This window comes from Corvus cornix, chromosome Z, assembly GCF_000738735.6.
Source record: "Corvus cornix cornix isolate S_Up_H32 chromosome Z, ASM73873v5, whole genome shotgun sequence".
Lineage (NCBI taxonomy): Eukaryota > Metazoa > Chordata > Aves > Passeriformes > Corvidae > Corvus > Corvus cornix.
The window spans coordinates 66,443,188-66,458,442 of record NC_046357.1 but is presented as its reverse complement, the minus strand read 5'-3'; the positions used below and the strand labels follow the sequence as shown (position 1 = coordinate 66,458,442).

The 15,255-nt window shown below is 39.3% G+C and overlaps 1 protein-coding gene across 4 annotated transcripts in view; it reads left to right on the top strand.

Moving 5' to 3' along the window:
- Positions 1-79: 79 nt before the first annotated feature.
- ANKRD31 (ankyrin repeat domain 31) overlaps positions 80-15,255 on the top strand; it is a 64,693-nt gene continuing 49,517 nt past the window's right edge. Inside the window, exons 1-8 of one of the 4 annotated variants that reach the window (XM_039567520.1) lie at positions 80-746; positions 2,350-2,694; positions 3,389-3,444; positions 5,140-5,219; positions 8,561-8,607; positions 9,268-9,362; positions 10,367-10,407; positions 13,782-14,432. In XM_039567520.1, coding sequence (XP_039423454.1) covers positions 2,423-2,694; positions 3,389-3,444; positions 5,140-5,219; positions 8,561-8,607; positions 9,268-9,362; positions 10,367-10,407; positions 13,782-14,432 — 1,242 coding nt within the window. In that variant the 5' untranslated portion in view covers positions 80-746; positions 2,350-2,422. Of the gene's footprint in view, positions 747-2,344; positions 3,090-3,388; positions 3,445-5,139; positions 5,220-8,560; positions 8,608-9,267; positions 9,363-10,366; positions 10,408-13,781; positions 14,433-15,255 lie in introns of those variants that run through there. The other 3 variants (XM_039567521.1, XM_039567522.1, XM_010392779.4) reach the window with 3 other exon arrangements.

Genomic DNA, 15,255 nt, shown 5'->3' with positions numbered 1-15,255 from the left:
CCCCGCGGCCTCTGATTGGGCGGCGGTAGCTGCTCCTTTGCATGCGCTGATGGAGCGCTGCCGCCGCCTCCCCGGCTCCCCCTGGGCCGCGCTCAGGGCCGGCGGGGCCGCCGCTTTGGGGCTTGGGCGAGCTGCCCTGTGCGCCTGCATTACCGCGCGGTGATAACGCGCTTTGCTGAGGTGTTAAAAGCGTGGAAATTCCCAGATCCTGCTTGTGGGAAGCAGCGGTGCCCCTGACTCCCGGAGGGGGGGGGGGGGGGGGGAAGGCAAAGCAATGTATTTGTATTTGTGCCTTTCGGCCAGAGAAGAAGTGCAATTTTTGGTTCATGAAGCATGAGAGACCCACCTGGATGCGTTCCTGTGTAACCTGTGCTAGGTGACCTTTAGATGATCTCCTTTCCAACCCTAACGATTGTGTGATTCTCTTGGGCACCGAGTCGGGTGGCTGCAAAACAGCACTGCAGGTCGGCAGGGCCGTTCGTGTTTCTGGGGCTGAGCATGTTCAGCTGCGAAACAAATACCTGCAGCAGTTCTTGAAGTGGATGATCCGCGCCCTGGCTCTTCCCCAAACTGCATCTTGCATGTGCAACTTCACTTGGAAATATTTCTAGTAGCTCCACATGACACTGTGCCGTGAAGCATTAATGTGATCCTCAAAAAAGAAAGTGCTGATGAAAAGGTTTCTGAAGAACTTCACCCGAAGTAGCTGTCAATGATGAAATCGTGCCAGCGCAGTCTTTTACCATGTAAATATACTTTTCATTCTCATCTTCGATGTGATTTTTATAAATCTTAATTTACTGCGGTATAGCCATCTTCCCTGATAGCTTCTTTCTTAACACTAGTGCTTTTTTCAGTATCTCACCTTTATTAGCTGAAAAGTGTAAAGTATTAGCAGTGAGATTTCTAGACTCGTCTGTTAATATGTGCAGCAATTGCTGTAACTGCATACGTATATGACTAAGACAAAGCAAAACAGCAATTCATACGGTTTCAACAATTATGTGTAATTCATATATAATTTAAGATGATCCTTAGTATCTTTGCTGTGTTTCCTACTTTTTCCACCAACGTGATTTGGCAAATACTAAAAATGCTAATTTTATCAAGGTCATTGGGAGCAGGAGTCACTACAGTGATTTGGGGTTTGTAGTCTCTGCAAGTACATGACACCACGTGTGCTGACACTGAGTTCTCGCATCGGTAGCTCTGGCGGTGGCTTGCTTGCAGCCAGGCCTCGTGCTGGGAGGGGCCACGGGAGCAGCGCTGCCCCACTGCACAGGAGGTGACCCACAAAGCTGAGCCAGAACCGCTCTGCCTGAGGAAAACATTGTTGTAATTCAGACCACCACTGAAGAGTGCTGCTGCAAATGCTGAAAATACTGTCAATTAATAATTTGGTTACCTCAAACTTGTTCCCACTCACAAGCACATGAACCATTCATCAGTTAGCAATGAAGTAAGCTACGTAACCACGGCTGGAGAAGTGTTGCCAGTTTAGGAACTATCTAAACACAGACATAGAGCCTAGTTTAGAAAGGAGACATTGTTTATTCTGAACAGGGTACAAGGTGGAGTTTTCCACAAATAAAGGACATCAATTCTTGAAACTTCACACTAAATATATATATTGTAGCAAACAAAGAAATCACAGTTCATTGGTTACAAGTTAGTTCCCTTATTAATTAATATTCTACCTTCTATTGGTAGAATGATTCTCGTTTCTCATGCCGATATGTCTGCATGCTCACCTGTTCTCAAGTAGGTGGTTTTCTTGAGATGGTGGTCTGTGAGTCAGCAGTCGAGATCTCTCACTGTGAGACTTAAGAGCCTATGAATTGGCACCGATCCCTTGCATACAAACAGCACAGGAACCTGTGGTGCCAGCCAGGTGACAATAGGCACAGCAGGACCCAACAACTCAACAGGAACTTTTTGTCAGGATCTGTAGTGATAGGAAAAGGAGTAATGGGTACAAATGGGCAGAAGGGAAATTTAAGGTAGATATTAGGAAGAAGTAATTCCTGTGAGGGTGGTGAGACATTGAAGCAGGTTGTGCAGGGAGGCTGTGGATGCTCCAGCCCTGGAGTGTTCAACGCCAGGTTGGACAAGGCCTTGAGCAACCTGGTGTAGTGGGAGGTGTCTCTGCCCATGGCAGAGGGGGTTGGGACTAGATTTTTAAGGTCCCTTCCAATCCTTTAACATTGTGTAATTCTGAGAACCCACTATGTGGTAAAAGCCAAGTAATCCTTCCTTCAGGGTTCCCCTCTTTGAGGCGGTGCGGCCTTTTTCACTGGTAAGGCAAGACATTGTTTCACAACCCCCTTCTCACTCTCTGTAATTCTCTAGGCAAATGACCGTTTCTGACTCTTGAGATGTCAGCGTCAGAAGCGCACAAATTCGGAGCAGTGAGCCCCATCTTATGACACACAGGACGCTGTTTGTTAGGGCTCTGTGGTCTAGTAAGCGCTGCGAGGCCGGTGCCGCCCGAGGGGCAGCGAGGCGCCGCCACAAGATGGCGGCCGCAGCTGAGGGGGACGGGCCGCCGCCTGAGGAGGCGCCGGGGGAGCGGAGCGGCCGCACCATGGAGCGGCGGGGGAGCGGCGGCAACAGCGACACGGACAGCGACGAGACCGTCGTGCAGGGCTCTGTGACGGAGAGTGATGTGGAGGAAGAGGAGTTCCGTAGGAGGAGGTGGTAACACGGTGTGGCTGCGAGCGGCACCTGCCCACCTGCCTGTGCGAGGGCGGCGGCTGAGGGGGGCCGCGCCCGAGCTGAAGGGTTTTGTTTTCTCATTCCCCTAGTCCTTTTTTTTTTCTTTCTTTTTTCCTTCCCTCTGTTCAGAGCCATTTTATATGCTCTTCGACCCAGTATTTCTTAGGTCTGCTAATAGCTCCGTTTATTTTCACACACCTTGTGTGCCTTGGAGCCTATGCCTCCGGACCCATCATTTTAGTAACATTTTAGTCAGCAGAAGTGAAATGTCCCAGAAAACAACTCAGAGAAAATAAACACTATTAAATACAGTTTGTGCTGACTCTATTTCCCTGCAGCTTTGCCTTGATGTCATTTTCATGATATTATCTCTTGTATCCTTTAAGACATGGCAAAGATTTGAAACCACATGCAGATCTTTATGCCGGCTTTGTGGCACGATAGTTCTTGGAAATACTTAAAGGAGCGATGTGCCTCACTAGGTATGATTTTCTATGCAGAAAATCACACACATCCCTACGGTTTGGGGGGTTTTTACTGTTTGTGTCAGCGCTCGCCCAGGGGTGTCCCCACGGCAGAGGCTGGGATGGGTGCTTTCAGATGCCCTTTGAGTTTATAGGACTGTAATGCTTACAACTGCTTAACGACCTTTTATTTTATTTGTTTGGCTAAGGTTGGCTTTTCTTAACAAGGACATTGCTTTAACAGCTGAGATAAGTATTAATAAAGGTAGGACAAACTCTTTTTTCAGTCTGTGTTGTTTTTTTCCTTAAACTGTTGCTTTGGATTTTGCCTAAGTCTACGTTTAAACTTGGGTGTTGCATGAAGTTCATTCTTAGGAACTGTGTGTGCTGTTTTATTACATCCATAATTTTGGCTCATATTTTAAATGATTCTTCAACACATTTTTAATATCTGATTAGGTTTGCTCATGAGTTCTCTATTCTTCCTGTGTATACTATGACTGAGAATCCCTGGCTTGGGAAGCAGTTGAGCTATATTTAAGAATATCCTTTTATTTACATGTATATATTTGTATGTACGTGTTTGAGCAGAATAAAATAAATGGATTCTGTAGGCATAAGTCATCTGCAACTATAGCTGCTTATGCTATTTTAAAAACCTCTTTTATATTGTTAGTATATCTATTCTCTTTAACATAAAAAGTTTGAGTAGGGATATTTCAGTCCATTATGCTTAGTGTATCATTAAATTACTTTTGGCATAAATGAATGCACACTCATTTAAGGTCTTAAAATATTTGCTAATAACTCCCATAGAGCAGACTGCACAAGCAAGCATGTTTTAGTTACATAACAGTTTCACAGTACTTCCTTGACATTTTTATATAATCCATTTGACTTGCATCCTATAGGTTTTATTTCAGCAATGTTTCAGACTGAGTATTCTTTAAGTGACACATGGTGTTCTTCCACATTTGGTTGTGTTTATCTTTTTGCCAGTTTGAAGATGTGAGAGGACCATAATTTTTTATCAACCTTCTCTAAGTTAATACAAATCTTATCTTCAGCCCATTGAAATCTGCAGAAGCTCCACTGGCTGTGATTTCCTAATGCTGAACCTTTTATAGTTGCTTAATAGTTTTAAGTGAGGAGGGAAGCATCATCCCATTTTGAACTTCCCTGTGGTTGTCCACTGGAATTAAATCCTCGCAACATTCAACATACATGGTTTGAGCCATGTCTGTTTGACTCTGTTCAGTTTGTGGAATGGGCATTTGTCTGAGAGTTGAATGGGGAGTTTTGTCTCTGCAACTGTAATAGACTGTGGTATTTTTAGCATTCTGCCTGCATCATATTACATTTAGTAAGTTGGAATTAGAATTTCATCATTCATGTTTTCATGCATACTTGTATAGTAATAATTTGGTGATGAGATACATAGCGTAAATACTAATTTGATTAGTGTTTTATTAGTGTCAGTAGCAACACCTTAGTTCTCAAGCACAGGGTCCAACCTTAAGGGTTTCTCTCTTTTTTTTTTTTTTTGGAGAGAAGGTCTTCATTTGTGTAGTCATTAAAGAAAATATGCCATCTAGGAGTAGAAGTATATTTTTAGTCATATGGATCTGGTAGGTTACCAAAATAGCAGCTGCTAGTTTAAAAAATAAGAGGAAAGACTTAATCTCCAATGTAAATTCAGAGAGGGTCCTGGAACACTAAGTGAAATAAATTTCCACTGCTGGCTGGTTTTATTTATTTCTGTTTCATTCATGTAGTTTCAAAATCTAGTGTGATAGACTGTTTAGCCGCTTGAATCCATTGCATATCAGAAGTTTTGATGCATGTAGCTCAGTTACTGAGTTATGTAAAAGGTTACACAATTATGGAAGATTACAAAGAAATTAAGACAATCAAAATTTTAATTACTGGGGATTTTTTTGTTTGTTTTTTTTTTTTCTAGGAGCTTTTTCACCAGAAATCTGTTTTACACAGAAATTTAGTGACCGTGCATATTATCATAAGGAGGAACAGATAAATCCAGTAAGTTCAGCAATGACAATGTCTCCTCTAAGCATATCTAATGAGTAATTATTAATAAACCCACTGGGCCTCCCCTTGATTATGCGCAAAAGAGTCCCATGGCTTACAGCAGAATTGGGTTCCATCTTGTCACCTTTGTAGCACATAGTCTGCAGGAATGTATCAAAGACTCTTCTCTGGTATTTCAAGAGATCATAACCTTTCAAATTTGAGGAACAAGCCCAGGACAAAGAGGAAGAAGTTGTGGAGCACAGACTTTTTAACATACTCCTTTCAGGAGCTGAAGGATAATCATCAGGGTTGACTGTGCCAGAATACGCCCTGGGTTACTCATGATGAGATTAGCTGTGATCCAATGATTGATCAATTGTTTCTTTCAAAAGGAAAGATAATAATCCAAAATGCAGAATAAAATGTCTACTTGCATGATGATGGGGTAATTATTTTACTCTATGGATAATTCTGCATTTCCTAATCTGCTAATTATCGTATCTTTTAATGTACTTACCGTGGTTGGAAGCTAGCCCATAAACTTCTGTTCAGTTGAGCAATTAGCTTTCCACCTGCATATGACAGGGTCATGAAACAATTAGAGACAAACAGGTTCTCTGCTTTTAACTGTGACTGTTACAGTGACTGGATTCACCAGTCTGAAGCCCACAATATGTGTATCCTTATTCCAGTAAAAGAGAGGTTTTCTAAAAAGAGCTAGACTGCCTCCTATATAACTAAAGGTACACTGAAAAAAGACAGGCTTCCCACTGAAGTGAATGTTTTTACAGCTCATTCTAGAATTGCAAATAAATTTGTCTCAACTGACAGTGTGGGAAACAGTGAACAAAATCCAAAAGATGCTGTTATTTCAAAAACTTCTTTCCATAACTTTATTTTGCTCCTTGCATGTCTGAGGGTTGTCTTGACTGAAGTTTTTCATCATTTTCTAAGGATGGACGGAACGAGAGAAGTGCACATTTGCTCTTTCCTTTCCCCTCTGGGAGATGATCAGACTAACTGTTTCTTAACCTTAGTCTTTGGTTTCATGGTTCTCACCAGATTAGCCAATCTCAAATCTAAGGCCAAATGCCTAGTCCACTAAAGAAAAAGTCAGAAAAGCAAAGAAACCTAGTACTTTTCACCAAATAGTTTGGGCAATTCTTAGTATTTTTTGTTTTGGTGAAACCCATATAGCAAGACACTGGCAGCTTGGTCCTGTACAGCTCGGGGACAGTATAAAATGTTAAGTTCTTACTGAATACTCTAAGGAATGGCCATGGCCTGTTGTCTTTGATACCCACACATGTACATTGCACCAATGTGGTTCTTCAACCACTTCAAGAGCTAACATGGAATGTACGTCCATAGAAGCTTTCCTTCTACTCTGTCCTCAGAAATGATCATATATGAATAAAGCATTAAGATGTGATGTGGTATGGTGTTTGTACAGAGTGGATAGCTGTGAATGTTTTCAGGAAATGTAACATCTGTTCCAGTTGTTTTAGAGAGTCTTAGCTTTCTTTGTACTTCAGATGGGTTGGGGGAGACTTAGGATATGCAGTCCTGTCTTTGATTCCATCATGTAAAAAATTGTAATTAAGAATTTTTCTCTACCAGAGATGCAGTAGACATATATACAGATTTTGTAGGATCCAGGTTCTTTTCAACAAGTCATTTTCGTTAACTGTTAAGATACTATTCTATGGCTTGTTCAGACAGGTTTGTTAAGATTTGTTAAGTGAGTGCTTTCTCCTTTTTTATACTTTTTTTGTCTTACAGTGTTTGATGAAGTGCACCAAAAGTTGTTAGGTAATACCTAACAGCTTTTAAGCATTAGTCTTTTTTTGGAAAACATCCAGAGTACCCTCATATAGTTGTCTGTATAAATAAGTTTTCAAGTGAGAAAAATTATTGAGATTTTTGCAGGAATTTCTTCACCAAAAATGAGGGCAGGATGAAAGGCTGTTCCCAGTACTTCAGTCAGTGGCCAGAAATACTGTTTGTGTAACGTATATGGTTTGAGAAGATCTCTCAACCGGTGAGCAATATACTGATTTTGCTTAGAACCAAATTTTTTAGCAGACAAAACAGCTTCTTCTGCTGAATTGTAATGGTAGTTAACTAAAATTTTAAAGCATCTGTCTGAGCAATGCTAGCCAGATAGAGAGGTTTAGTAGTTGTTCCATTATTCTTCTGACTTTATTTGGTCTCTGGATAATGTTCTGTGTAAATATTTAGGCTGACTCGCCTGAAGGGCCTATTTAAGCAAAATAAATAACTTTCTGCGAACTATCTCATTGCCATGTTTGGAATTACATCAGTCAATACTTGTTGCACAAACTAAAGAGTCTGTCCTGTTCCAGGGAGCCTTTTAGCAGTCCTTGCTACTGGGCAATCTCCATGTGTTGCTCTTGAAACCATTGTTAAGATGTTTGTTCTTACTGTGTGGCTAGTACCCTGTGTAAGCCAGAGAATCTGTCACTTAGTGTCCACACCAACGTGTTCTTTCTCAGAGTCTTCTAGTGCTGTTAATGTTGTCCACTGTAAGACAATGATTTGTTTAAAATTGCAGCCAGTGTGTGGATAGTTCACCAGTAAAACCCGGTCTTAGCTCATCAGTGAGAGAACCATTCTGCAGTTCACTTGACTATCTTAATCATTCCTAGTTTGCCTTAGACTTTGTATACTGGCTTCTTTTTCCATACTGAAGGAGATCTCTGCGTTATTGGCAAAGGCACAAAAAGCACATCCAAGGTCTTTGTAATAAAGAGTTGGAATGTGGCTCCTCCTGTGACATCAGTTCTCTCCTTACCCACCTCCTCTTTCCTGTGTTTGCTTGTGGCAGCCCTGCCACTCAGAACTGGCTTATGTGCAAGTCTTGAAGTTCCTTTAATAGGATATTTACAGGGATATTGAGAGCAGTATACTAAACATCACAGTCTTTGCAACAGCACCGTCTTATTTAATGAAAAAAAGTAATTGTTACAAAAAAAGATTAAAACTGTGAGTTGAAATTAAAATACCTTGTGTTTTGGTCCTTCGGTGTATAAACATCTTAAGTTTGAAGCAATTGTATCTTACTTGCAACAGTCTGTTTTCTTTGTGGGTGAACATTTTCTTCTATAGTCTTGATTTATTTTTCAACATTTTTGTCAAATAGTCCAAATAAAAAATAGATTTAAGCAGAATGCTTTTGTATCTTAGTAGTAGTGTATGTAATGATTGGATCTAAGACTTCAATTTCCCAGCTAAATTACAGAAGGAAGAAGATAAGCCTACAATAAAACTGAGAAAATACATAATTAAGTATTTCGTTTACTAACTTGTTAATTTTTTTCTTCTTTCAGATACTTCAAGAGGCACACATGTCTGACCAGTCTCAGTCTCTATTGAAGTGAGTATAATACATCACACAGGAATTCCAGTCAGGCATAATGTAATTAAATAACTCTGTTGTATATGTACAATATACTTTTTAATGATGTTTTATTCCCAGTGTTCTACTGAGAAACAGTTTTCATGTTTACTTAGTGAAGGATCTATATTTATGTCAGCAGTAGTTCGGTGTCTAGTATGGATCAAGCTGTACTTGGATTTATTTTTGTTGATGATATTACCTTAAATGGTTTAAGAACATAACCAACAAGAATAACAGAACTTGGGGAAAACCATTAGACAAATAAACAAAAACTTGTTATAAATAATATTAAGCCTTTTTGTCCTGAAAAAATTTCTATGAAGTCTTTCCAGAATCTAGAAAGTATGGAAAGATTTCAGTAGAAGATAGGTTTATAACAGAAATATAGAAAAAAGTAATAAAGGATAGAAAAAGACATTTTTTTCACTTAGAGAACAAATGTGCAAACATAGCTGGCTCCATGTGGGAAATCCAGAAGTCTTATTGATTGCATGTCCTTGTAAAGAAAAGTATACCTCTAAAATAACTGCAGCTGTTTCCATAGGTAGTGGCCACCTCAAAATACTGTAAAAACTTTCGTAAGATGAGCAAATTGCAATTCCTTAAGAACTTTTTTATTGTATTATTTAATTCTAGGGGTTGGATAAACCATTCATCACCTACTGAAAATATTTCTAAGCCTGGTTTTTCATTAAATTCTGCAGAAGAAGAACAGCAGAATAATTCTATAGGTATGTTGTATTTGTACAAAACTAGGAGTTGCTCTGGCTGTGGCAAAATCGTTTGAGAAAATAATTTGAGAAGCTGAAGATGGGTATCCATGTAGGTTTACATAGAATCTGACTATACGTGTTTTTTACAGCAGTTGTTTAGTTTTTGTAGTCATGGACTGCAAATTCTGTTTCTGTAAGTATCTGTTAGAATTGTTTGAAGAAATAACTGTTTCCTCAAGCCAGTGGTATATATCCAGTTTAAAATTATTTCATTGCTGTGGAATTTTCTGACAAAGGTTACAGGCCACATGGTGCTTAAATGCCTTATGGATGTGTAAGGTAAAAAGGTCGTAGAAGCTTCCTACTTGCTTCTTTCTAACATGTCCAGGAACCAGAGGCATCTGTAAGAGAAGAGAAACAAAAATGCTACTATTCCCCAGATCTGTATGTCATGTGCTGCTACTCAAGTTGTACTTCCATTCCTCAGTGCTCCCAGACATGCGGGACTGCCCCATCTGTTTTGCTGTCTTGCACTTGAGCTTATTTTTGGTAATCCAACAGTAAAACATTCACTTTATTTCTGATTAGGAAATTGCCAGGGAGTCACATGAATGAAGCAGGGTGATGAGGGCAGGGGTCTGGGATCATCCCTATCCAGAGGCAGTAAGTTACTGGATTGTTTTAGCAGTATTGTCTAACTGCACTGTAATTAGAGAGGGCAGAGGATAGGTCTCATCATGTGGAATGGGTGGCAGGTCCACCTGCTGAGAGCCTTGGCTACACAGGACTCTAAACCACAGTGAAGAAATGCGACAAAATAGCTCTGGGATATAATTTGGTGACTAAAAGAGCCTAACTAGAAATTTTATTGTCAGTTCCACTTAGGGAACATGACTATAGTAATTTTTAAGGTTTGAAACTTAAGCCTTAATTAGGAAATGGTGCCCTTTTTTTTAGAGATTATGAGAACTTTTGGGAGTGGAAAGTAAAACTGAAATATTTGTCTACTCTCCTCAATTTAGATATCAAATTGAATGGATTTCAGAAAGATTCAGAAGAAAAGGTAAGCAAATACGTAGCTATTGACACTGACACTGAGCAGATTAGGTGAAAAAACTTCAAAGATAAGGTTTATTTTCTGTTTTTTAGGTAAGAACTGTAGTTGCTAAGCTTGCAGAACACAAGGGTGGAAGCACAGCAGTGAGGTGGGAAACGACATCATCATGAGACAGAATCTGTGAGGGCTGTTACTTAAGCTAAAGTAATGAAGACACTTAGCAGTTTAAAATGTTTCCCACCAATGAAAGCTATGAGACAGGCATTGCATTTGGAAGGTCTCTGAGGAGGAACAGGTTATCTGTAACTGTCCTTTCATTTGGGAGAGTGTTACTTGTGGCCAGAAATAGGTAGTAGCAGAGTTTCTGCTGTGAAAGACTCTGCTTAATGCAGATATCATATCATTGTGACTGTTCCATTTAGTCCCATTGATTTGTACCTACAAATAAAAAGTTAGGATTCTATATAAATCAATTTTACTTGGCTTTTTTCAAGGATCCTGATTGAGGTTTATGTCAGGGGAAAAAGCAGTACTTGGTAGAATTCACGAAAGGCAGATTTGAGACCAGTATTGATACCAAAATTGGCCAGAGAGAAACATTCTAACACAGTTTTGAGTATTAGAGAGCAGACATTCTTTACTGCAGCAGTGGTCATTTGGAGGATCCTTCCTCCAATTGAGTTCCCTGAGCATCCGGTGAACAGAGTATTTATCTTACACACTGATCACGCATTCATTAGCTATTCCCCCTTACTTGATGTGTGTCTATTACTTTATTTTACATAGTTGCACCCCTTATCAGAAGTCCTTACATGGTTTTTTGGAGTCTTCCTTGGTGTTACTCAGTGTCCCGTGTCCTTTTTAGGTGACTGTTCCTTGACCCCTGCTTTTGAGTAGGCATAATATCATTATTTTGCATAACTTTTACTTTGTCAGCCTTGCAGAGCTGAGCTGGCATCCTGCTTGCATTTTGCATGGCTTCTGTTTGCCTAAGTTACATCCTTTATCTATTTCTCCAAGGCTGTGCTGTTCTATTCTACTGTGCTTATCAGAGTAAAATGTGTTTCTGTTCTACTGTCCTTCTTGTCCACGTCTTCCAGCAAATACGAGCAATGACAGGGTCAAGTATTCCATCTCAGAACAAAGAGAATAAATGAAATCTCCAAGGATATTCTTTTCTGAAAAATATACAACTATTAATATAAAACTATAAGTTTATTAAATGAAACATTCTCACTCTACAGACTTAGTCCAATAGAACAAACTCTAAAACAGAGCCTTGAAACACAGATTGCCTATTATTAATAACTTTGGAGAATAGGCAGATTGAATGCATTGAGAGTATCTCCAGAGAGGATATTTTAGGAGCCTGGAGTAAGAAGGCTGGAAATAATCACTGCAGTGAATTTTACTTTTTGGTTATTGGCTGATGTTGGCACTAGCAAGATCTGAGTCTTGCAGAAAGATCTTTAGTGAGATGAATCAATGGCCATCACAGGCTTCCATGTGCTGATTTGAAGCAAGATCAGGACAGAGACACACCTTGACAATCAGCCGTGAGTCACTGAATATCTTAGTTTTGTGTATCCCTGAAAATACGAAATAAATCTATAAATTAAGATTATCTATGCATAGAATTCTGACACCACACAGTTAGTCTTGCTGAGTTTTCTTGGTTTTGATGACGTAGCAGCACTGATTTCTGTTGCAGTTAGTCTGTCAACAGTGGGACCCGTACTGTTCAATGTCTTCATTAGCGGCCTGGAAAATGGAACAGGCTGCACCCTCAGCAAGTTCAGAGGTGGTACTGGGAGGAATGACTGATAGACCAGATAGCTGTGTATTGTCATTCACAGGGACCTGAACAGATTGGAAAACTGGGTGAAGATGAAATTTATCAAGGGGAAGTGCGAAGTTCTACATCTGGGGAGAAGTAAGCTCAGGCACCAGTACAGCTTGAGACTAGCTGACAGGAATATAGTTCTGCCCGAGAAGAACTTTGGAATCCTGGTGGACCCTCTGCTCTGCTCTTGTGAGACTCCACCTGGACTACTGTGTCTGGAGTTTTGTGAAAATGTCACATTTTCAGTTCAATTTCAGTTGACGCTGGGGTTTTTAGGATTTTGGAAAATTTCACCGCCCTTCAACAAATGCACTGAGCATTTTTCTTGGGAAATTTATAATACATCCACATGCTGTTTATACCATAGTTCTTCAAGCAGACAAAGTTACGTCAGTGGAGTTGGTTTTTTTCCCCCAGTTGTTTAAGGTTTGGATGAATTAGAGAAGTGGTGTAAAAATAAAGTGTAATTCAATAGAGCAAAGTAAGAAGTAGACAGTACTTAGAAACAATTTGATGTGCATGTAAAAGATAGGAAATAGCTGGTGGAGGGATAATTTTTCAACAAAGAATCAGGGATTTATACTGGCTTGCAAACTGAATGTGAGTCTATGCTGTCAGATTTCTGCCCTTTCTGCCTCCCTGTGTGTGAGCTTTATCTAAATCATGTTACCAGTGATTAAAGGTTTCTTGCATTGCCCAGTATTGCCACTTGCTGGCAGCAAGAGTCTAAGAATGCATTGAAAGAGATTTTCTTAGATCCAGTATTTCTAAGTACGAGCATTATTATATACAAATGTTATATAGAAAGAAAATATGGTTTAGGTCTGTAGAGCCATCATATTTTTTTCTTCAGAGCATTTAAAACAGGGATAGGTAAAAAAATAGAAGAGCTATTTCTTCGTGTAAGAATGGGTGCATCTGTTGAATGTAGCTCAAAGGGATTAGAAAAACAGTAGCAATATTACTTCTCCAAGAACAATTACGATTTCGTGTTCTGTACTCAGTGTGAAAACCACACCAAGCAAACTTTTCAAAATCCTCAGGTTTTGAACTGAAGTTTGTGAGACGCAAATCCTCCATACCTATATTGGATCCACATAAACACATAATCAAAACTCCTATGTTGTGTTTTACTAACAAGGTATTTTAAGTTATTGTGACTATGTTAACTTTCATTATTTCTATGTGACAGCAACTTTTAATGACTTTTTTTTAAAGCCTTGTAAAATCCTCAGGTTATTGTCAATGGCATAATATCTTTGACTAGAATAGATTTAGTCTCTTTTGCTTGGATTTTCACTGCTATAGAAGTCAACAGCTGAAGTTGAAACTTCTTTTGAAACTGAGAGCTCAGTCTAACTCTTGTTAATAGATTGTATGAAGGAAGGCTTTGAGTCTTGTAGATTTTGCAAAAATTGATAATAAATGTACACACATATCTAGAAAGAGAGATGACTTCTAAAGTGAATGTTAGTTAAATGCTTTTTAGAAAGAATTGCTTCATTCCTTTTTGTAAACTTTTTTATTTAATTTTTAGATATCACAAAAATTAAGTAATGAAGATTGCAGCCTCTGTCTAGATGCTCCCGTCGAAGACATAGTGACAGTTCTAAAGGAACAGATACCAGAAGATACATTTCCACATGTTTTAGATAATTGCCACAGAACCTGCATGACCATTATTGGCACAGATAACACAGTAAAAGAGCATTCCCTTAATAATGATACAGATCTTTCACTGTCATCCCCAGGGAAGATTTTCATGGACGTACTCACTGAACAGAATATAGAGACTAGTGAAGTTGACATCAGTGATTTGTTGAGATACCCTAGTGATTCTGAGAGTCTTAAAGTTAAAAACCCATTGCCTGACAAGTTAGAGTGTCAGGATCATGACTATTCCATCAACCCATCAGCATCTGAGAGCAGTGATGCCCTGCCAGTAGAGCTTGTGGCACCTCTGAATGGCTTGTCAGGATCAGTGGTACAGGCTGCCACTCCTGCAGTGCCAAATGAGGGACAGCTTAACGCCAAGGAAGAGCAGGTAAATTCAGAACCCAGTGTTCTGCAGCTAGATGATGACTGCACGCAAATAATAAACGTGATGGAGCCTCAACTTGCTACAATTCAGATGGAAGAAATAAATGCTTTCACAGGATCTAACTTACAGAGCACAACGAATCAGCAAGTATACCCACACTTTAATTAATATTTGAAATTTTATGTTTATCATAAAGTATTATATAGTATATATAAAGTAGCCAAATTACTTGAAGATGGGAATCTTAGTAAAGAATAAACTAGCATCAGTAATTTGCATGTTTAAATAATTTCAGTTGTTTTTGTTTTAAAAGTCGGGTACTGTATTTCCTGTTTGGATGTATCCATGTTATGAAAATAGCTGAGCTTGCTGGGATGGGAAATCCTAGTAAAATTAATTTATTCACTGATGTAGAAACCTAGAATTACCATGGGATTTTTAAAAACTCCTGGACCCCCTCTATGTCTTCTGTGTCTCATGTTCTCTCCAAAACACTATTCTGTTATTTCATTGTAGCATGTCAGCATTAACCAGCCAATTCCAGTTCCAGGTTCCTACTGCATCCTGTTCTGGTTTTGATCCAGGCAATAGTGTGCTATTTTCTTTTGTCACAGTTCTCACTGCTGTAACATGTAAATGCTTTGCAAGTATTACAAAATAGATAACAGCTATGTCTTTTCTGTAGACTAGGAAGACTATTCAATGAGGATTTTTTACACATGTATTTAGAAGTGTATTTATTGTGCTTAGTTCTGCCTGTGCGAGACATACTGAAAAAACTGAGGCATCTATTTATGTTCCTGTCCTCCCCTGAAGATGGTATGTATGGATACAGCATGTGATCCTTCTTGTTACTTCGTGTGCTGTGAAGGTGTTCTGTAACAGGTCATTTCTATTCAATTACACCAATGCAAAAATACAGAGAGGAGCATGAAAGGACAGCCATAATCTCTTTTTGTTTAGATTATAA